General features: G+C 42.2%; 1 protein-coding gene across 4 annotated transcripts in view; it reads left to right on the forward strand.

The window, feature by feature from the left end:
* Positions 1-22321, forward strand: part of RALYL (RALY RNA binding protein-like) — an 817853-nt gene that overhangs the window by 776545 nt on the left and 18987 nt on the right. For 3 of the 4 annotated variants that reach the window (XM_013969344.2, XM_018058166.1, XM_018058167.1), the window contains exon 8: positions 3948-4169. In XM_013969344.2, coding sequence (XP_013824798.1) covers positions 3948-4162 — 215 coding nt within the window. In that variant the 3' untranslated portion in view covers positions 4163-4169. The remainder of the gene's footprint in view (positions 1-3947; positions 4170-22321) is intronic. The other variant, XM_005689272.2, reaches the window with a different exon arrangement.

Below are 22321 nucleotides of genomic sequence, written 5' to 3' on the forward strand. Positions count from 1 at the left end.
TGCAACCAGAAGCCCATTTATGTATGATAACAAAAGAATAAACACAGTGATTTAAAATAAGAAAGTTTGGCACTTGGAAAAGTTGTAAGGTTGGGAACATTTTTTAATAAAATAATAGTTATCCAATCCCAAACCTTCATTTTTTTTCTTTCTTTTTTTGTTTTCCTTTCATTTTCTTTCTTTCTCCCCCCCCCCCCACTTTGGTCTTAAAATGCCAACACCAGGATTTGAGAGCCGGAGCATTGGAACAAGCATCGTAGTGACCAAAAGTGGCTAGAAGTAAGGGCATCAGGTGATAAGTACAAACTTAGGAGAAAGAGTAGGAGATCCAGAGTAGCAAACCCGTGTGCCCTCCAGGGGATGGTGATATAGACACAGCAGGGTGGAGCATACGGCAGGACTGATGCCAGAGGGGTCCAGCTTTCCTGTGCTCTCACTAGTCTGCCCATCTTGGCTTTTTCTAAAATTTGAACTATAGTTTATTTTCATATTGTGTTAGCTCCAGGTCTACAGCAAAATGATTCATACTTTTTTCTATGCTTTTCCACTATAGGTTATTGCAAAATATTGAATATAGTCCTCTGCACCATACAGTAAATCCTGGTTGTTTATCCGTTTTAAATATGACAGCTTATATCTGCTAATCCCCTGGTCCTGATGTATCCCTTGCCTCCCTTCCCTTCTGGAGACCACAGATTTTTCTGTCTGTGAGTTTGTTTCTTTCTTTGTATTGGGCTGGACAAAAAGTTCCGGTTTTTCCATGAGATGTTACTGGAAAACCTGAGCAAACTTTTTGTCTAACCCAGTACATAAGTTTCTCTGTACTGTTCTTAGATTTCAAATATAAGTGATATCATACGATATTTGTCTTTATCAACTTCCATCACTTAGTCTGATAATCTCTAGGTCCATCCATGTTGCTGCAAGTGGCATTATTTCATTCTTTTTATGGCTGAGTATACTGCAGTGTGTGTGTGTGTGTGTGTGTGTGTGTGTGTGAGACATATCTTCTTTATCCGTTCATTTTCTTCTTTATCCATTCATTTGTTGATGGACACTTAGGTTACTTTCATGTCTTGGTTATTGAAAGTAACGCTGCTGTGAGCATTGGGGTGCACATGTCATTTCCAATTAGAGTTTCCATCTTTTCTGGCTATACGTTCAGGAGTGGGATTATATATATAATCAGGAGTGGATTATACGGTAACTCTGTTTTTCATCACAGTGTTTTCTCAGCAGATACTAGTCATACGTGTGTAGCTTGGTCAGCCTCAGTTAACGGTCTGGAACTGCAGAAAGCAATGATATGTTTAGAGAGATGAGACGAATAAAATCTCACAATTTTCAGTAACAGTTAAGTTCACTGTGGTTTTGGTTGTATCTCTTGCCTAATTTACCTTTCTTTTAATCCAGATATCTAGGTTATTTTCTCTAGATTAAAGTTTCTTTTTTCTTTAACCTATTTCCCTATTTGGAAATAAAATAATAATTTTCCAGGTTTAGAAAAAAAAAAAACTTTGGTTAGCTTCAACAGTAACCACTTTGTAGTGATCATAGGACTTTCTATGTAAAATTTATTTAGATGTCAGAGAAAAGGGGAGAATTTATGCCTCTTGCTTCCATCAGAACATTCAGATATGCAAATGAAGATAAAATGTATAGCTTTCATAGCAGAGTTTATATCATTATATTGTTACACGGAAAAATCTGAAGCTAACAAATTTATTTTAAAAATCTATCAAGGAATATATAGTCTGCATCTATACATGTAAAGTAAATGTGAAGAGAAAGTGCCAACGTTTTGTCATTTTAAAATGCCCCTCCTAATTATTTTTAGCCTTGGTTGAATCAGTCAGTTCTTTTCTTCTGAACAGCCTCAGTCCCACAGGTTTCTTCACTGTTATTCTCTGGTCTTATCAGGCTTCTTGTTTCAGACTTGGTAGTTTTGTTATTGTTGTCTTGACACATTCACGATGAGAAGCATACCTTTTCATATGTAACAATACACATGTATGTTGTCCTCCATAGTCTGCAAAACACTTCCTAAATATAAACTTCGTTAATCCTCATAATCTACATATTATTTTGAAAGCTTTTTGGTACTTGAGGAAAGGTCAGCTTAATATGTTTGCATGGCCTGACCAAGTAGCTAAAACAGACTCAACCCTCCGTGCATAATCCCACTGGTGAGTAACTAAGCTGGAACTAGTAGTCTGTCCTGTGCAGCAGGGCCAGGGCACAACGCTTCTGTCTTCTTTTCAATCATAAAGTTTCTTACTTGAAGATTTAAAATGCAAAAACTCATTTAGAGGCATTATCACCATTTTTCCTACGGCATTTGCTTCCTTCATGTCTTTGTGTCCCATCTTGGTGTTTCTTGAAATATTTAAATCCTCCACCAGCAAAATGATTACGACTCACTGAAGCTTCAGATGATGATTATGATTTTTCAGCCATAAAGTATTTTTTAATTAAGGTATGTACATTGTTTTTTTGACATAATGCTGTTGTTGCCTTAACAGACTATAGTGTAAGCATAGCTTTTATATGCACTGAAAGCCAAAAAGTTCATGTGACTCGCATTATTTTGATATATACTTTTTTGCAATGGTCGAACTGAACCCACGATATCTCCTTGACATTACACCCATATTTCATAAGTAACTATTATTGAAATTTTAAATTATTTATAGAGGAAGATCTCTGCTTATTTGTACATAATGTTTATCCATTTGTTGATTTACATATTTGCAAAGATTTGTTCTGAGTCAAAATGTATATGACAATGTGTATTTCTTTTTTAACCCATATTATGAAAGAGTCCAGGAATGAATACCCCCAAAATATTTTGGCCCTATAAACTATCCTTACTGCTATAAAATATAAACCCACTCAAAATGTAACATCTTTTAAAACTCAAAACAAATATTGGGGTAACCATCTGATCAAATAATAATAGTCAAAACAAGTGAAAAGCAGCCAGTTTTAGGGATAATTATGTGCACATGGAAATAAAAGAAGGAAGTACCTAAGAAAGGTCTCATTTATTCAGTACTCGATGCGTCTTGATATTTTCACAAAAGATGAAAACCAGCCACTAGGGAAAATGATCATTTTGCTGTCTGCATAGTTCCCACTTGGGCAAACTTCTGTTAATGGAACGTGCACACCCTGGTATTAGAAAGAGTTCTATTTATGTAGAATGTAGCTTCATTTGTTGAGCACTTATTATTCGCAAATCACTCTACTAAGCACTTGGATTCACTACTTGAAGCGGTATCTATCCCTACTGTGTGGGTGAGAAAACGGAGGCATAAGGAGGGTTGATCATTTAAGAATCACAAAGCTGGTAAGTGATGAAGCTCGACCTTGAACCCAGCTCTCCAACCCCTCAGAATTTTAACCATTGCAGTTAATCACATCTACCAACAAAATTTAGAATAAAATATCAAAGGATTGGTCACATGGACGTGCTGTCTGACAGTCAACATACCTGCCTTTGCACTTTTCCCCTCTTTTTCACTTGGGTTTGAACTTATCAATGATAAGCTCTCCTTCCTTGAGTGAACAAGTTCTATGTTTTGTCTGATTTCCCCCTTTTTTGTTGCTGTATTTTCTCCTCAGAGAAAATGTCCTTATCAGAAAGGACTATGTGTAGCCAGAAAGATTCATCTGTTTACGTAAATCTTTGTTTCTTTGTATACACAGACCCTCTGGATTCCCCAAACTTTTCTAATTCTGTAACACATAATATGCTTACACGTAGCCACATGCCTATATATGAAATAGTTTACGCAACTGAATTAATTGGAGCTTAACATGACTTTGTCTTTCTCACACCCTTCATAGTACAGAATTGACCCTTCCTAGGCTGCTTTTTCATGGTTTATCCAATGGCTCGTGAGCACCCCAAGGTAGCAGTCGTTTGCTTTCTCCCCCTCCTCCAGAAGCTCAGAAGAAGCAGCTGGAAGCGAGTCTAGAGCTGATCCAGGACGAGTGTGTGTCGGAGAACGCGGACCACTCCGCGGAGGAGCCCGCAGAGGGAGCGCCCGACGCCGACGGGGAGGAGCTGACCGACGGCGTGGAGGAGGACTTCGACGAGGACGGCGCTCACGAGCTGGTAGGAAACAGTGCCGGCATGTCCGCAACCCGCTCGTTCTAAGATAGAGGTGAATTCTCCCGGGCCTGTTTCTTCCTCCTGGGCGCCCGCTTAAGGCAAACGTGGACAGTGCTCTGCCCATAATAAGTGCTCAATATACTGTTGCTAATTTAAAATATGAGGGAATAAATGAATGATCAAGAGCATGATAGGTTAGAACTGGGTATATTCGCAGTCTCAGATGAAAAGTTCTCTTTCTCAAGTGCTTCATCACAACAGGAATCTTGCGTTTGAGCCATCACGCATGAGCTGTACGTGGGTATGATATCCTGGCAATAAACGCCATCTACTGGGAGACGCACGGCCCCCTCCCAGTTAACAGGGTCACTCGCTGATGATGCCTATATTAGCTACATGGTCAGCAGCCCTGTACACTCCGTTCACTAAGGCTGCCCTTTAGCGTGAGGCCAGTTTATCGTCCTCAGTGTCTGTGCGGCTTGACGACCAGCTCTTATGAGCTGTAGATTTAAGACCTGATTCTTTACATGTTTCATTTTCCCAATGTTGTAATAACTATACTGCTCATTTCCAGATGTTCTTTCCTGTATAAACACACCAGGGAAATATATGCTGGTAATATTGGTAAATATATGCTGATGAGGATGCTATTTCTCATATTTTATCAGCCATGAAATTAAATATGCTATCTTTAAGGGACTGACTAATACAAATGATGAGAAGGCAAGTGTGTGTGTGTGTGTGTGTGTGTGTGTGTGTGTCTGTGTGTGTGCTGCCAACTCTCAAATATAATGGACTGGTTATATTAAACTTGACTTACCCCTAGGTAATACCAGACTCCAATCTGTCTGAATACCCACTGTTACTGCGGTAATTTTGCTGTGGCTGATTTTTAGCATGGTAACTACACTTTGTTTCATCTATGGAATTCTGTATTGATTTTTTAACATTCCAAATCTGTTTAAATTGCATGGTACCTTTATTTAAGCTTTTGAGATAGGAGCCTTTAACAACCATTCTTATTTCTACCAAAGTCTGCCTCAGTTTGAAGGGTTTAAGTACCTATTTTTAGGACTGTTTTCATTTCTGGAATCTGTTGAGCAGGGACTAGAATGAAAGGCTGGCGAGTTTCCCTGCTTCTCCTCAGGCAGGACTTTAACCCACCAGCACAAGTCCCTCAGCCCACTCCCATCCGGCTTTTGTCGCTCTCTCAGTGTGACCGCTCTTGAGGTCGCAGGACGCTTCCGTGACGTCATTACTAATGGTTGCCTCTCTGTTCTTAATTTACCCCTCAGTGGGATTTGGCTGGAAACTGCTTAGGAGAATTTCTCAGAATACCAATTGCTCATTCTCACCCAGCTGTGCTAGAAATTTGCCCTCCACATCCCCACTTTAAATACTGAAGTAGCCAGGGCTTTGTCGTGGGTCACTGTCTCTCTCTACACACTTTACCAATGGAATTTCATCAAATACCAGAGCTTTAAGTATTATTTATAGGCCAAAGATTTCTAAATCTACATTTCTACTTCTTATCTCTTCCTGGAATTCTAGACTCAAGTAGAGCTGTTCAATAAGCAGTTGAAACTTAACATGCCAGAAACATTCTTGATTTTTCCAGCCATCTTATTGCTTTCCAGTCTTCCTCATTCTCATAAATAGCATCATCATCCACACAGCTGTTAAAAACCAAAAAGACTGAGATTACTTCTGATTTGTTCCACCTATCCCCATTAATTCTACCTCCAAATCGTAGCCCAGAGCTAGTTACATCTCCAGTACAGCTGAACTGATCTTTTTGCTTCAGCCCATGCAATCCATTCTCTGCACAAGAAGGATAAAAGTCATTTTAAACTGTAACCCAGACAATGCTGCCCCTTGGCTTAAACATCTACAGTGCTTTTTATCATATTTCAAATCAAAATCCCCAAGTGTGTGAATTTAAATTATGATGAAGTTGGGTGGAAGAGGCCAGGAGAGAGAGAGAGAGAACTTGGTGAGGAAAAATGGAGAAAGTCCCTGGTGCTGATAGGAAAGGAGTCTAGGATGTAGATGTACGTATAGGCTGACCTTCGACATGAAGAGGAACACTGTTTCATTGCAGCAAACTGTATTAAGTCTGAGGATGTGGTGGCAGGTCCTTAAGGGAGTTCAAGCACGAACTATAAGTCAGAGGGTGATAATCTCTGAAGCGTGAGTTGTTGTTCAGTCGCTAAATTGCATCCAACTCCGTGATCCCATGGACTGCAGCACGCTGGGCTTCCCTGACCTTCACTATCTCCCTGACTGTGCTCAAACTCATGTCCATCAAGTCAGTGATGCCATTCAATCGTTTCATCCTCTTGTGTCCCCTTCTCCTCCTGATCTCAATCTTTCCCAGCATCAGGGTCTTTTCAAATGAGTCGGCTCTTCACATCAGGTGGCCAAAGTATTGGAGCTTCAGCTTCAGCTTCGGTCCTTCTGATGAATATTCAGGGTTCAGTTCTTTTAGAATTGACTGGTTTGATCTCTTTGCTGTCCAAGAGACTTTCAAAAGTCTTCTCCAGTACACAATTTAAAAGCATCAATTATTTGGTGCTCAGGCTTCCTTATGGTCCAACTCTCACATCCATATGTGACTACTGCAAAAAACATAGCTTTGACTATATGGAATTTTGTTGGCAAAGTGATGTCTCTGCTTATTAATATGCTGTCTAGGTTGGCCATAGCTTTTCTTTCAAGGAGCAAGCGTCTTTGAATTTTGTGGCTGCAGCCACCATCCACAGTGATCTTAGAGACCAAGAAAATAAGGCCTGTCAATGTTTCCACGGAGTGAGGAGAGATGGGCATTATCATAGATTTGAGGAGAATTGAGAAGATTTGAAGAAGCTAATATGAAAAGCATAGAAGACCACTAATTTGAAAATATATAAAGATTGATGGTTAATGTTCATAGCTAGCTAAGGTTAAAGACCAAGAATTAGCGTACTTCTCTAATTTTGCAAACTTTAAGGTAGATCAGAAGTACCTGGAGCCTGTTAACTCCCATTCCAGATGGTTAAAAATGCAGATTGCAGTGTCCCGTTCCAAGCATCTCTGATTCAGTACGCTGAGTGTGTCTGAGAATTCACATTTCTAACAGATTCCCACATTGTGCTGCTGCTGGCAGTCTGGGGAGCTCTTCGAGAACTGTTGTTATGGAGGCATCAGCCAGCACAGCTGTGGGGTTCTCTCCATCAGATTTTATCAGTTGGATTGTTGTCAAATAAATTAAACACAACCAATAAATAGAGTTGAGGACATAAGTAAAAAAGAGTGGTTGACTAGAGAAATCGTGGAATTGAACCCAAGCAGGGAAGTCAGGGAACAGAGCCGGGGACTGAGAAGGAGAAAGCAGAGGCATAGAGTGAATAGAAGCCCCTATACTGTGAAGGACGAGAGGAAAGAGGAGGAAATAAACAAGAGAAAAGTGATGGCTGTCCTCAGAGACTGAGCTAGTTCAGAGGTGTTGACAGATGATGAGAAAATCCATGGGAGGGGCTGATGGAAGTGGGATCAGAGGAAAAGTCCCTGAATCAGGAAGAATTCAGGAGAGCGAGAGGCTCGGATGCAAGATGGTTCGTCCACACATGCATGAGATCACTCCGAGGATCAGCTAGGATTAAGAGTTAGACAATGCCAGCTGTCATGAAAAAGATAGCAAGGCCCATTCTGGCCCCAGACTTGTCACTGTCTGATCCAGCCCATTCACCCTCATTGCAACTTCTCTCTCAACTTTCTTATTTGCAAATAGCAAAGTTAGATTGAAAATTTCTAAAGTCGATTCTGTTTGATCTTTCCTCTGAGTGAATCTGTGTTCCAGGAACACCGTTCCTGAAGGTCAAGGGTTTAGCATGCAGCCAGGGGAACAAAGTCAAACCATGGTATTCGGTTTATGCTCTAAATGCTCAAGAAGTAACTGATTAGAACTCTTGCTGCTGGAGGTTCTCAGGTTTTTCCTCCCTCAACCTCTGCTTTATAACTGGGGGATTTAGCTAATGGGAGATAAGGACACTATCTCCAGTATATCCTTTTGTTCCTAAGACTTGGAAAATAATGAGTGAGCATTGAGTAAATTCAGTCCCTGTGGTCTAAATGGAGACTGCGGAGTCACTCCTAGGAACTGGCCAAGAGAAAATTCCCTGTTCTACTGTTCTCTCTTTTCCTGACCACATGATCTGAGTCATCCTTGGTTCCTGGAAAGGAAAGACCCATATGTTCTCTTTTTGAAGGGCAGATATGATTACAGATTCAGCAAGAATGCAGTCTATCAATAATTAGGGTTTTAGTGCCTACAGTTGTAACTAAAAAGAAGAGTTGATATCCATGTGCTTAGGCAGCTGCTCAGAGAAAATCTAAAAAGAATGGGAGATAAGACTTGTATCCTGTACAATAAGCAAGGGAGATCCGGCAAAATGTGTTCGAGGAGTAGCCGTAAGTGGTGGCGCCCCTTGCAGAGCTTGTGAAAAGCTGACGGCATGAACACTGGCTCTGTGCATCGTCTGGATCTAAATATCCAGTTAGTGGGTTCCGTTTCCATTAAGCAATCCATTCAGTCTGCATTTAGGGGGCTGTTGTGTGTGAACCAGGTGCTACAAAAGCTGTACAGAAACTAAAATTATCGCTTTTTTGTAAAATGAAATATTTAAGTCAATGGTTCTTTTACTCCAGTAGCTTAGTGCCTAGAGAAGACTGATCTCCTTATGTAAAAGTATTAGACTTGGACTTGATAATTTATGAGAAGTCAGCCAAGGCTAAAATCTTTGACTCTACAATAATCTATGCCCATATATTTCATTAGTGCCTGTAAGTTAAGGTTTGACTATGTTATAAATTGAACTCTAGATTGATACATTGTGCATACAATTATCAAACTGCTACCATACTCATTTCTGAATAAATCCATTAGCAAATATTTATTGATTGACCACTAATGAGATTTTTGCTATGGGAATAATGAAGGAAATCATACTTTTTTTCCCTCAAGAAGGCTGTGAATTAACTGAGGATAAAGGCTGCAGGAAAAACATACTAACAATATATCATGATAAGACCCATATGGAAGATGCAATCTACAGCTGGGGAATCACACTTCCCTGGGAGTCAACAAAGGCTCCTGGCAGAAGAGATAGTAGAAATTTACCTCAAAGGATGCTGAGTTAAGGAGCAGCACCTGCTAACATGCAGAAAGAATATTCAAATCACCCTTCATTGTTTTCAGATCATTTTAGGGAAAGTATATTTAATGTCCAAAATACATTAAATGTTTCCTATTATGCGGGGGGTAGGAGCATGGATGGACAGATAGCAAAGTAGATATTTTTGTAAAACGACTACAAACTTCACAAATAAAATACTTGCCTTTCAAACTCTTACTTTTTCCATATCCAGCAGAGTTGTAATCCCCTTTCATATAAAATGACATCATCCATAAAGTAGTAATCTGTGCCGAATGGAAATTCTATAGAGAAGTGAGGGCTTTGTTGCTGTTCAGTCGCTAAGTTGTGTCCGATTCTTTGCCACCCAGGGACTGCAGCACGCCAGGCTTCCCTGTCCTTCACTGTCTCCTGGAGCTTGCTCAAACTCATGTCCGTTGAGTCGGTGATGCCATCCAACCATCTCATCCGCTGTCATCCCCTTCTCCTCTTGCCTTCAATCTTTCCCAGCATCAGGGTCCTTTCCAGTGAGTCAGCTCTTCGCATCAGGTGGCCGAAGTATTGGAGTTTCAGCTTCAGCATCAGTCCTTCCACTGAATATTGAGAGTCGATTTGTGCCCTGCCAGTTTAAAAGGGCAAATGAAATCTCCCGGGTGCATGAGAAAAGACGGATGAGAAAGGCGACTGTGTCCATCCAAGGGAATCACAAGCTGTCAGCTACATTCAGGAGATGTTGAGAGTCTGATGAGTGTTTTCCAAAGCAAAGTTTTTGGTCAACTTATATCCAGAGGCCTAAGGTGCTTCTTAAAATGCTAATATAGACTATCTGGGGCAGAGTTCAGGAATCTGTATTTTTATCAGTCTGAGGTTTGAAATGACAGAGTGACATCAAATCCCAAAGGAAACTGTAGACAGTGCACACATTTAAATGCATTAGCGAATTTGAGCTCTTTTGAATTCTTGTAATTACTCCTGCTGAGTACATGCAGTCAAATCAGGCAGATCTAGTAAGAATCCACAGTAGAATTACCTAGCTGGCGAGTCTCATTCTTAGGTATGCAAGTTGAGTACTACATTACAGTACATCTTTCAGCATTTAACAAAATATTCAACTAAGCAGAGAGTCACCTGGGCTTACAAGCTATTGAATTTCTGTGCACACTTGGGAAGGTGTGGACCGCAAATCCGGTGCTGTAATTGAAGAGAACTCAAAGCAGGCATTCTGATATACCATTGAAAAACTGGAATGCATAAAGCATTTTAATCAATATTCATGTTCTTTCTTTATGAAGTGGACTGAAAACCTTTCCTTCTTTTTGAAGCTTTCTGTTTCTGTCCTAATTAAATCCTTCACCTGAATGCTCCCGCATATCCTCCGTGCTGCAGTCTCTTTTTAATATTGTCATTTGCACTAAACACTAGCTAGAGGGCAGGCAGGAATTTGGGAGGCGCATTCCCCAAGGTGGTGCCAAGTGGGTTAGTTAGTGGTATGTATCACAAGGGAGCAAGAAAGTGTTTACTCAGCCTTTTGCTTTGAGTCTGTATTCAAGACCTTCATCTCAACCTCTGGCGTGCCATCGTAGGCTATCTTCCCAATCCTCCTGCCACAGATAATAAGGATAGAAAGTAAGTTTCCACCCATAATTTGGAAGGAGTCAGGGATAGAATGACCAGCCCTGGTGCATGCGTACAGCACGCATGACCTGCTTCTGCGGTACAAAGGGCCAGGGCCGTGACAGCTACGTGACCCGCACTGCTCCCGGGAAATATTGGCTCAGACGGTGAAGTGTCTGTCTACAATGTGGGAGACCCGGGTTCGGTCCCTGGGTCAGGAAGATCCCCTGGAGAAGGAAATGGCAATTACACTCCAGGACTATTGCCTGGAGAATCCCATGGACAGAGGAGCCTGGTAGGCTACAGTCCATGGGGTCACAAAGAGTCGGACACTACTGAACGACTTCACTGAAGCCTTTGATCGGCGGTAAAGGGTATGCTAGGCTGATATTTCTGCTCTGGCATCCCACCTTGGGATCCAGCCTCTTCCTCTGCCCTTTCTGTAATAAATGTTCCTCAGAGTCAATCTCACACTAGTCTGTTTGGCATCTCCCTTGATTTCAATCAACGAGAAGGAAATGGCAACCCACTCCAGCATTCTCGCCTGGAGAATCCCATGGACAGAGGAGCCTGGTAGGTTACCGTCCATGGGGTCGCGAAGAGTCGGACGCGACTGAGTGACTTCACTTCACTTCTTCACTTCGCTTTGATTTCAATCATTTTTATTTTAGCTGAAGAGCTCTGCTTAGACCATTAGGGTACACTTTCATTTTCCCCAGAAGGCTAGATGGCTGGGTTGTTAAAAACGGAATTCTGTCCTCAGTGTGACAGAAGCAGTTCGGGCCTTCGTGAGTTTGGACAAGCTGGCCATCCATGTCTTTCGCAGCCCAGAGCTCCCTGTGAAAAGTCTGCTGCGTGCTCGCAGTTCCGTTGTAGGGCATTTGTATTTTGCCTGTGTGTTCAACTTCATTCATTTAATCTGGTGACCTTGAATGCTTCCACGCCTATCTAGGTGCAAATTAGATGCCGGTTAAGTTAACAATGAAGTCTAACAGCATCATAGGAACCCTCGCAGGGCTGCAGGACCTCGCCGCCCCCCGCCCAGCGTCTCCGGTTGTTTCCGGGACCCCGCGTGCGGGAGCGTCTCCTGCCGCCTGCCCTCCCCTGAGAGCACAGCCTTGCCGCAGCCTCTGCTGCTGCCTTTGTGACAGAATATGGCTCTCTGCCAGCAGGGCTGCCTCATCCGCCCCAAAGATGCAACACCCACACGGCGCGCCCGGATCCGGAGCCCCTCAGGCCTCCGCCTGAAGCCGCACCAGACTCAAGACTCAAACTGGGGGAACCATAGCCCTCTCTCCCGCTCCCCGGTGGACGTTACCACCCAGAGCTTGAAGCCTGAGCCCGTGAAACCTTTGAGGGTCGAGAGGTCATGGAAAGCAGCCTCTCGAGTGGCTGCCTGAATGTTTGCTGCGGCTCCCTGCTCCTCCCCTTCCACCCTCGTCCCCCTCACGTTGCTCTCCGAGCCTTAGTCAGAGCTCTGGTCTGCTCTGAGCTCTCCCCACTCAGCCTGCAGCAGGCAACTCACCCCAGACGCACACCTGGCCCAGCTCCTGCCCCACAGCGCATGTGGGGTGCCCCTGATCGTGGAGATACGCAAAATGGAATCCACATCGTTCATGGTTCTTGAGGCTGTGTTAAATGTTTGAAGTTTATGCCACAATTTCATGTAAGTAAATCAAGAATTACCTGTAGGTAAGTAAGAGAGAATTAAGGTGCATGTAACCTAGCGGTCTGATGCAAATTTTCCTGGAGTGAGATAGAAGTAGGTTGTTCAGATTGAGTGAATAAAAACAGGATACCAGTTAATTTTTAATTTCAGATAAACAATGAATAGTTTTCTAATATTATCATGTTCCCAATATTCCATGAGATATAGTTGTAACAAAAGAAGTACCATTTATCTGAAATTCAAATTCAGCTGAGCTTCCTGTAATTTACCTGGCAACTCTCCATAGAAATAGTTCTGAATACTGGCCTTCAATACACTATTTAAGTTCTTTTAACTTCTTTTCATTGTTACCTATGAAAGTGGAATAACACCCCCTCATAAGGCAAGGGCAGGAGGAGAAGGGGGCGGCAGATGATGGGATGGTAGGATGGCATCACCGACTCAATGGACTTTGAGCAAGCTCTGGGAGATGGTGAAGAACGGGGAGCCTTGCATGTTGCAGTCCATAGAGTTGCTGAGAGTCAGACATGACTGAACAAAATAAGGCAAGGAGAGCAAACCAGTCCATCCTAAAGGAATTCAACCCTGAATATCCATTGGAAGGACTGATGCTGAAGCTCCAATACTTTGGCCACTTGATGCGAAGAAGTGACTCATTAGAAAAGACCCTCATACTGGGAAAGGTTGAAGGCGGAAGGAGAAGGGTACGATAGAGGATGAGATGGTTGGATGACATCACCGACTCGATGGACATGAGTTTAAGCAAAGTTAGGGAGATGATGGACAGGGAAGCCTATTGTGCTGCAGTCCATGGGGTCTCAAAGAGTCACACTGGACTTAGCAACTGAACAACATAAGGCTCTAGTAAGCTCTGAACTGAACTGAACAGAACTGAAGGATTAAATGAGATAATTCATGAAGTGCACGTAACAAAGTCTGCAACATAATTTAAGAAGTGAATTGCAGCTGTTATCATTATTAATATTATAGTTGCCATCTCATTTTGCAAATAAAGCTTTCAATAAAATATTATAGAATTTCTAGCAACATAGTCTTTCATATGAAAGTTTGTGTCTTTAAAGTCTCTAGAGAGTCAAATTTGTTTGAAAGCACTTCTTTTTTGATAAGAAAGCCTTCAGGAAACAAATGTAATATTCTGAGAGGATTATACTTTGTTTTCATCTTGTAAAATTTTTCTTTGATTTGTACTTTCTGCCTTATTCAATTCAAAAGAATTCCTTTTCAAGTCCTTTAATAACTTAAAAAAAAAAAGATAATGCTAACTGTAGCCTACAGTGACATACGGCCTTTATTTTAGTTTTTGTTATAGAATTTTTCTCTGGCTCATGTGATCTGGCCACCAATTTAATTTAAAAGATGGTCAGTTGTGGTTTTGAAGAATTCAAGCCTGTGAGAAGCCTTATATATCACATTTTCTGTGGTCATCCAGCCACTCATTCATTAAAAGAACCAAGAAATTTTTCAATGAAATAATGGAAACTCAGTAATGTACCAGATATTGTTAGTTGCTGAAGAGTCAAAAAACATGGCACAGTGGCTTCTGAGTCCATAGAGCACTCACTGGGTAGGAGAGGAACCTGCTGTAACCAGAAAAAATAAACAGATATTAGCAAAGCAGTGCGACAAATGCAGTTATCCCATGCATCAGGACAGTAGTGTATGGGAAGTGAAATGACAGAGCAAATGAATCTGGGCAGACATCGCCAAGGCTGAGACACATTTGGGGTTTGGTTCTTAAAGAAAAAGCTTGTACAAGGAAAACAAAGGCTTAGATGGCGTTACCAACAGAAAATACCAAGAGGAAAGGCTTGACTTTAGTGTCTCTTGGGATGTGGTTCTCAGTGGGTGATCCCAGGACCCGCAGCACCATATCATGTGGAAATGTTTCAGAAAGGCAGATGTCCAGGAAAGCATATTCTCAGACTCCAACTCAGACTCCCTGAATCAGAAACTCTGAGGTGAAGCTCGGCAATGTGTGTATTAACAAGCCCTCTAGGTGACTCTGTTACTTATAGTTTGAAATTCACTGGACTACAGCAACAGAGTTTACAAATCCAGGTGCACATAGAATTACAAAGAGTACCTCTTTATAAATCCCAGTGACAGGAGGCTGAGGCTGTAACAACTAAATCAGATTAAACTCGGGGGGTGGGGCCCAAGCAAAAGGCCAAAGATAGTTTAACGTGTAGCCAGGGTTGAGGACCGTGAGGTAGAGCACACAGTACATGAAGAAAGATGAGTAGAGTCTTAACCAAAGACAGAGACACGTAAGAATTCACTCAAACCCATTAGTATTCGTGAAAATAAAAATTAAGCCAACAGTAAAGTAAAATGAAACGCCCTCCCCCAGAATGGCCAAAATTGACTGGTAGGATCAAATGTTGGCATGTTGGCAAAGATGCAGAGTGCTGAAACTGTCCAACGTGCTTAGGCAGATACGATGCAATGTATCTAGAATATCAGAATGTCTGGGAATTTCTTATAAAACTAGACATAACGGAGGCAGCAGCTCAACTCCTAAGCATTCAAAAGAAATGAAACTATGTGTCTAGGAAGTACTTGAATAAGAACCTTTTAGCAGTTCTACTCATAGTATCCCCAAACTAGACACAATTCATCAATAAGACAATGGATATATAAAGTGGGGTCTGTTCATACAATGGATACTACTTAGTAATAAAAGAGAGCAAACTATTGGTATGTGAAACAATGTGGGCAACATTTTAGAAACATTATGGTTAGTGAAAAAGACCTTGTACAAGACAGTAGTGTGTGATTGCCTTTATATAAATAGAAGTTGCCCGAAATGTAAGTTAGGAGTGGAGACTGACTTTCCTGAAATGGCATTCTCTTCCTTGTTCTGGTGAAAATCCATTTTTATTTCAATAAAAATAAATTCCTAATGCCATACCTTCTAGAAACCTACCTGATACTCCCAGAGTTAATTGAGTCCTCCGTAACCTGTGCAGAACCTTATTCGGTTGCTCACTCCACTGCTGCTACTACTTTTTAAAAATGTCCATTTCCACCCCTTGCAGGCTGGATGGTTTCTTTTGGTTTTGGATTTCTCACGCATAACCCAGCCTTCATCGTCTGGCAGGACATAGGGACGAGTGAGGTGGGTGGAATAGAGGGGTGCTGGATTACTTGACAATATCTGACGCATTATATCACGCTTCTGGGTATACACTGTCCCTCCTTCCTTGAATATCCTTCCCCGTTCTTTTTTCCATCTGACTGGTCAACACATGCTGTCTCTTCAAGACGGATGTTGCACATCATGAGTCCTCCCTGCACAAGGTCCCCAGCCTGTTCTGGACACCACTGGGCTTGCTTTTTCTTAGACCCCAGTGTATGTGTCTCCTCACACTTAACTTGCTTTATTGTGATTAGTGATTTCCTTTCTTTCTGGCTCACTGATGTGTGAATTTCTCAGCGCCTGTTTTGCTTGGTGTCGTTCCTTAGAGTGGTGCTTAGTGCGTGTTAATGTTAATGAATATTTGTTAAAGAAAGAGAGAAACATATCCTCAGATTAACTGGGAGTGCTCTTATCATTTTTAAGTACATTTTCTTATGTATTGTGTTCTAAATAACACTTGTGTGTGATGCCCTCTGTGATTTAGAGCAATATTATACAAAGCAGAGGAACAAACAGTTTTCATTATAACTTATTCACGAGGTCGTTCAGGCAGCAACCTGCTCCATCAAGGCACTGAGGAGGAACAGCAGGAGGCTTAAAACCGCACATCAGAGTCAGCGCAGCAGTGTTGACTCTGTCGTGTTGGTTTTCTGTGATTTTCTATTATTACCTCCCGTGAGGAATAAAAATGCAAATTTAAGTAACCCAAATTTAGTGCAGTTCGGTTCAGTCGCTCAGTTATGTCCGACTCTTTGCGACCCCATGAATCACAGCACGCCAGGCCTCCCTGTCCGTCACCAACTCCCAGAGTTCACCCAAACTCATGTCCATCGAGTCAGTGATGCCATCCAGCCATCTCATCTTCTGTCGTCCCCTTCTCCTCCTGCCCCCAGTCCCTCCCAGCGTCAGAGTCTTTTCCAATGAGTCAACTCTTCGCATGAGGTGGCCAGAGTATGGGAGTTTCAGCTTTAACATCAGTCCTTCGAGAGTCCCTTGGACTGCAAGGAGATCCAACCAGTCCATTCTGAAGGAGACTAGACGGACCTTTGTTGGCAAAGTAATGTCTTTGCTCTTTAATATGCTGTCTAGGTTGGTCATAACTTTCCTTCCAAGGAGTAAGCGTCTTTTAATTTCATGGCTGCAGTCACCATCTGCAGTGATTTTGGAGCCCAAAGAAATAAAGTCTGACACTGTTTCCACTGTTTCCCCAAGTATTTCCCATGAAGTGATAGGATCAGATGCCATGATCTTCGTTTTCTGAATGTTGAGTTTTAAGCCAACTTTTTCACTCTCCTCTTTTACTTTCATCAAGAGGCTTTTTAGTTCCTCTTCGCTTTCTGCCATAAGGGTGGTGTCATCTGCATATCTGAGGTTATTGATATTTCTCCCAGCAATCTTAATTCCAGCTTGTGCTTCTTCCAGTCCAGTGTTTTTCATGATGTGCTCTGCATTTGAGTTAAATAAGCAGGGTGACAATATACAGCCCTGACGTTCAGTTAAATTTGAAATTTGGTTAGGAAAGCTAGAACACCAAGCTTTAAAACAAACAGAAACTAAGTTTCCCCATCTGCAATTTTTAAGTCCCCAAAGTATACAAAAAAAAAAAAAATTACAAGTTCATAAGAAAATAAATTTCAGAGATTTCAAAACTAAAGTATGCCCAGATAAGTATACTAGATGTTATGATTCCAACTTCAGCAGGAGGGCAATGTGGTCTCTAGAGTTAAGGAATTTTGAGATGTTAAATGTATTGTGATAGACAGGCAATTTCCCAACGGTCTCTCTACTAATATGAAGAGGCAGAATAATAAACTAGTCTCTCTACTAATGTGAAGAGGCAGGATAATAAATCTAGAGTACAGACTCAAATAAAATAAGAGATTTTCACAATCGCAGAGCTTCTGTGAGGAGGGAAACAAAAGATGAAGAGAATGGTACTGAAGTGCTTTAGAAATGAGAGGCAGTCCAAAAATAAGTCTTAAGTGTATAAAAAGATGGGGAAAGCACCATTTTTCTAGTAATGCTCTAATGTGCTGGAGGAAAACAGAGCAATCTGAGGTATTAATGCTGTCAGATTTCAAAAGGTTAGTTATGAAAGCTGTTGGAGAAATGAAACAATTCTGGCGACACAAAGACCCTGGGCTACCAACGTAGAAGAGAAGGTGCAATTTCTTGAGTAAACACTCACACATTTGCTTGCAGGCAAGCACCAGAGTGACCACAAAGTTAATGTCAAAGAAAAATTGCATGTTTATGGATTTACAAGTTAGAGTTAAGGTTAGGAGATGGTTTATTTGAAAGAATCATTGCAAGGAAAGATGGAACTATTCTGAGAGCCTTGAACATAAGATCTGTGACTGTCTCAAGAGTCAGCCCAAATGGGTTTTTCTTTGAATAGAGAAGAGTAAACAAGACTAGAAAGAGCTGAATGTTAGGAAATGGGGTGAATGGCAATAATGGGAGCAGCTGGTTTTCCAGGAGGGATTCTTTCAGAGGGAGACTGTATATTGGCTCAGGTTGATGTTGGGCCAAAGTCCGGTGTCCCGGAAGAGAGAAGTTTATCCAAAGTTTGGTTAATGAGAATTTTGTTATCATTGATCAACAAGGATAAAACAGTTTAACTAGTCATTTATGGGTTCAAGAATAAGAATCCCTCTGTGTCTAGCTGTGTCACAGGTAAACAAGGAAACATCAGTGTCTTGCCAGAATCATCGTGGTTCTTTGCAGGAAACATTTCCCAAAACACAAAGGGTGAAATAGTGGCCGGCGGCGGGGTGGGGGGTCGGGGTGGGAGGCTGGATTCTTGACCATCACTGTTTCTTAGGATCACAGGGCTCAAGTAAAATTCAACATTATTACGGAGGCTTCCCTGGTTACTCAGACAGTAAAGAATCTGCTTGCGGTGTGGGAGACCCAGGTTTGACCTCTGGGTGGGGAAGATCCCCTGGAGAAGGAAAGGGCGCCCCACTCCAGTATTCTTCCCGGGTTTTACCTCTGGGTGGGGAAGATCCCCTGGAGAAGGAAAGGGCGCCCCACTCCAGTATTCTTGTCTGCAGAATCCCATGGACAGAGCAGCTGCAGCCTGGGGAAGTGCAGTCCGTGGGGTTGCAAAAGAGTCAGACACTACTGAGTGACCAACAGTTTCTCTTTCAGAGGTTACCTGGCCCATGATTTTGGAGATATCTCTACGCTGTAAACGTTCGAGAGTAGGGTTAACTCCTGTTCAGATTTATTCCTATGTCAAAAGTTGGAAGAAGGATTCAGAGTCACTTGACCTCTAAACAGACAGTCTAAGAAAGGCGGTGAGAGGAATTTGGTCCCTTTGTCCTTTTTATTTGTTCGTAAGTTTTGTTTATTTATTTTTGTCTGTGCTGGGTCTCTGCTGCGTGGGCCTTTCTCTAGCTGCAGCGAACGAGGACGGCTCTCTAGTCGTGGCCCAAGGGCTTCTCGTCGCAGTGGCGGCTTCTCGTTGCCAAGCACAGCAATAGCTGTCTTCAGTCTGAATGCAGAGACTCCCATCCAAATAATCAGACACACACACACACACACACACACACACACACACACACACACACGCACAATGAAGTTTTATCTATGGAAAAGAAGCATCCTATTCTGGCTAGCTGGGAGACAACCATTATTCCATTAAGGATGCGTAAGATTCTACACACTCAGATGGGTAACATAGGATTCTTAAAGGAGCCTCTCTGTGTGGTCTGCTCATAATGCCTATTTTTATGTCAAAAGGACAAAACCCATGCTATCGTTCTCATAATGTCTAGCCAAACATTAAGTCAATAAATTCTTACAAGATTTGAAGAGGCAAAATTATCTTTCTCTTCCTATAAATTATTCCCAAATCCCAAAGGGCAAAAACTATTGGAAAGAGGGTCCTCAGTGACACTGAACTTTATGAAACTTAAAACAGTTGAGCGTAGATAAATGTTTTTCCATTCATGCCATTTTAATTCAGAAAGCTAGCAAATACCTGGGAGAAGGCAATGGCAACCCACTCCAGTACTCTTGCCTGGAGAATCCCAGGGATGGTGGAGCCTGGTGGGCTGCCATCTATGGGGTCGCACAGAGTCAGACATGACTGAAGTGATTTAGCAGCAGCAGCAACAGCAGCAAATACCTATTAGATGATTATTATGCCCAGGCACCATTTTAAGCACCAGTAAGAGAAAGTGAGTAAGAAGGAAAAAACCTCTTTGGGGAGGTAGCTGAGCGGAAGTTTACACCCTGGTTAACTGGTGCTCATGCTCAGACACTCGGTCGTGTTCGACTCTTTGCGACCCCGTGGACTGCAGCCCACCAGGCTCCTCTGCCCATGGGATTTCTCAGGCAAGAACACTGAAGTGGGCCGCCACTCCCTCCTCCAGGAGATCTTTCTGACCCAGGAATCAGACCTGCGTCTCCTGTATCTCCTGCATTGCAAGCAGACCCTTTCCCACTGGGCCGCAGGGAAGCCCTGTATTCTAGCGTGGTGCTGTTGCTCAGTCACTCAGTTGTGTCTGACTCTTTGCGACCCCATGGACCGCAGCACGCCACGCCTCCCTGTCCTTCCGTGTTTGCTCAAACTCATGTCCGTTGAGTCAGTGAGGCCATCCAACTATTGGGGGAGTGTGTAATTTCCTTGGTTCTGTCACAGCTAAAATTTGCCGCAGCTAAAATTTGAAGTGGCAGACCAGTGTTACAGCTCGGTTACAGCTCAGTTTTATTTTGCAAGCAGAGAAAAATACACCCTCGAGGCGTGAGGGTGGGCTGACCAAAACACGAGCAGAGAAGACAGAGGCTCAATCTTGGCTCCTCTTCTTGTGCGTGTTTCTCCTCCCCCTGAGCCCGCCCTCTGTAAACTGAGCTAGGCGGGAGGGCTGTTTCCTTCGCCTGAGGCTCTCACTCTAGCCCCTGGACCTTCCTTTGCTCTATTTCCTTTGTCCTTCAGCCACCACTATCTTGGACTCCTTTTTCCTATTCTAACTACCTAACACAACCGTCTCATCCTCTGTTGTCGCCTTCTCCTCCCACCTTCAACCTTTCCCAGCATCAGGGTCTTTTCTAATAAGTCAGTTCTTCGCATCAGGGGGCCAAAGTATTGGGGCTTCAGCCTCAGCCTGAGTCCCTCCAGTGAATATTCAGGACTGATCTCCTTTAGGATAGACTGGTTGGATCTCCTTGCAGTCCAAGGGACTCCCAAGAGTCTTCTCCAACACCACAGTTCAAAAGCATCAATTCTTCGGTACTCAGCTTTTTTTATAGTCCAACTCTCACATCCATACATGACTACTGGAAAGACCACAGCTTTGACTAGACAGACCTTTGTTGGCAAAGTAATGTCTTTGCTTTTTAATATGCTATCTAGGTTGGTCATAGCTTTTCTTCCAAGGAGCAAGCGTCTTTTAATTTCTTGGCTGCAGTCACCATCTGCAGGGATTTTGGAGCCCAAAAAACAAAAGTCTCTCACTGTTTCCACTGTTTCCCTATCCATTTGCCATGAAGTGACTGGATGCTATGATCTTGGTGTTTCAAATGTTTAGTTTTAAGCCAGCTTTTTCACTGCCTGCTTTCACCTCCATCAAGAGGCTCTTTAGTTCCTCTTTGCTTTCTGCCATTAGGGCAGTGTCATCTGCATATCTGATGTTATATAGAATGAGGCTAACATTCTAGTTAGAGACATATTCTAAAACATATTCTTTAATCTGAACCTACTCCATAAAATTAATACAATCGCTAGAGGATTCAATTAATGGTTACTTGACTGTTCATTGTTAAGCACTCCTTCATTATTTAAATTTTAACTTTCCAATTAAAAGGTCTACTTGGAATTCTCTGAAGAAAATGAATATGATAGATACTTTAGATAGAGGCCTGTGAAAGGTGAATAGAAGTATAAGTACAAAGTGAATTCTGTTAACCACCAGTAATCACCGAAATTTTTACCTTAAATGAAACTAGTATTGAAAAATATGTGATATTTAAAGCTACTAAAATTATCGCCAGTCTATGTCTGACGCAGGGTGCAGCATGCTTGGGGCTGGTGCATGGGGATGACCCAGAGAGATGTTGTGGGGAGGGAGGTGGGAGAGGGGGTTCATGTTTGGGAATGCATGTAAGAATTAAAGATTTTAAAATTTAAAAAATTTCAAAAAAAAGAAAAAAAAATGAAAAATTTTTTTAAATTTTTATGCAATCTTAAAGTGCTACTTTCCTTTCACAGTTACTCTACCATTTAGGCTGTATCCCTCTTGTACAGAACATCACTGAGCCTATCTTTTTTTTCTAATTGGAGGACAATTTCTTTACAATACTGTGTTGGTTTCTGCTACACATCAACACATCAGCCATAGGCATACATATGTCCACTCTCTCTTATACCTCCCTTTCACCCCCTCACCCCATCTCACCCCTCTAGGTTCTCACAGAGCTCCAGGTTGAGCTCCCTGCATCATATATCAACTTCCTACTGGCTCTCTGTTTCACATGTGGTAATGTATATGTTTCAGAGAAGGCAACGGCACCCCACTCCAGTACTCTTGCCTGGAAAATCCCATGGATGGAGGAGCCTAGTGGGCCCCAGTCCGTGGGGTCAC

This window comes from Capra hircus, chromosome 14 (genome assembly GCF_001704415.2).
Source record: "Capra hircus breed San Clemente chromosome 14, ASM170441v1, whole genome shotgun sequence".
In the NCBI taxonomy this organism is placed as follows: Eukaryota; Metazoa; Chordata; class Mammalia; order Artiodactyla; family Bovidae; genus Capra; species Capra hircus.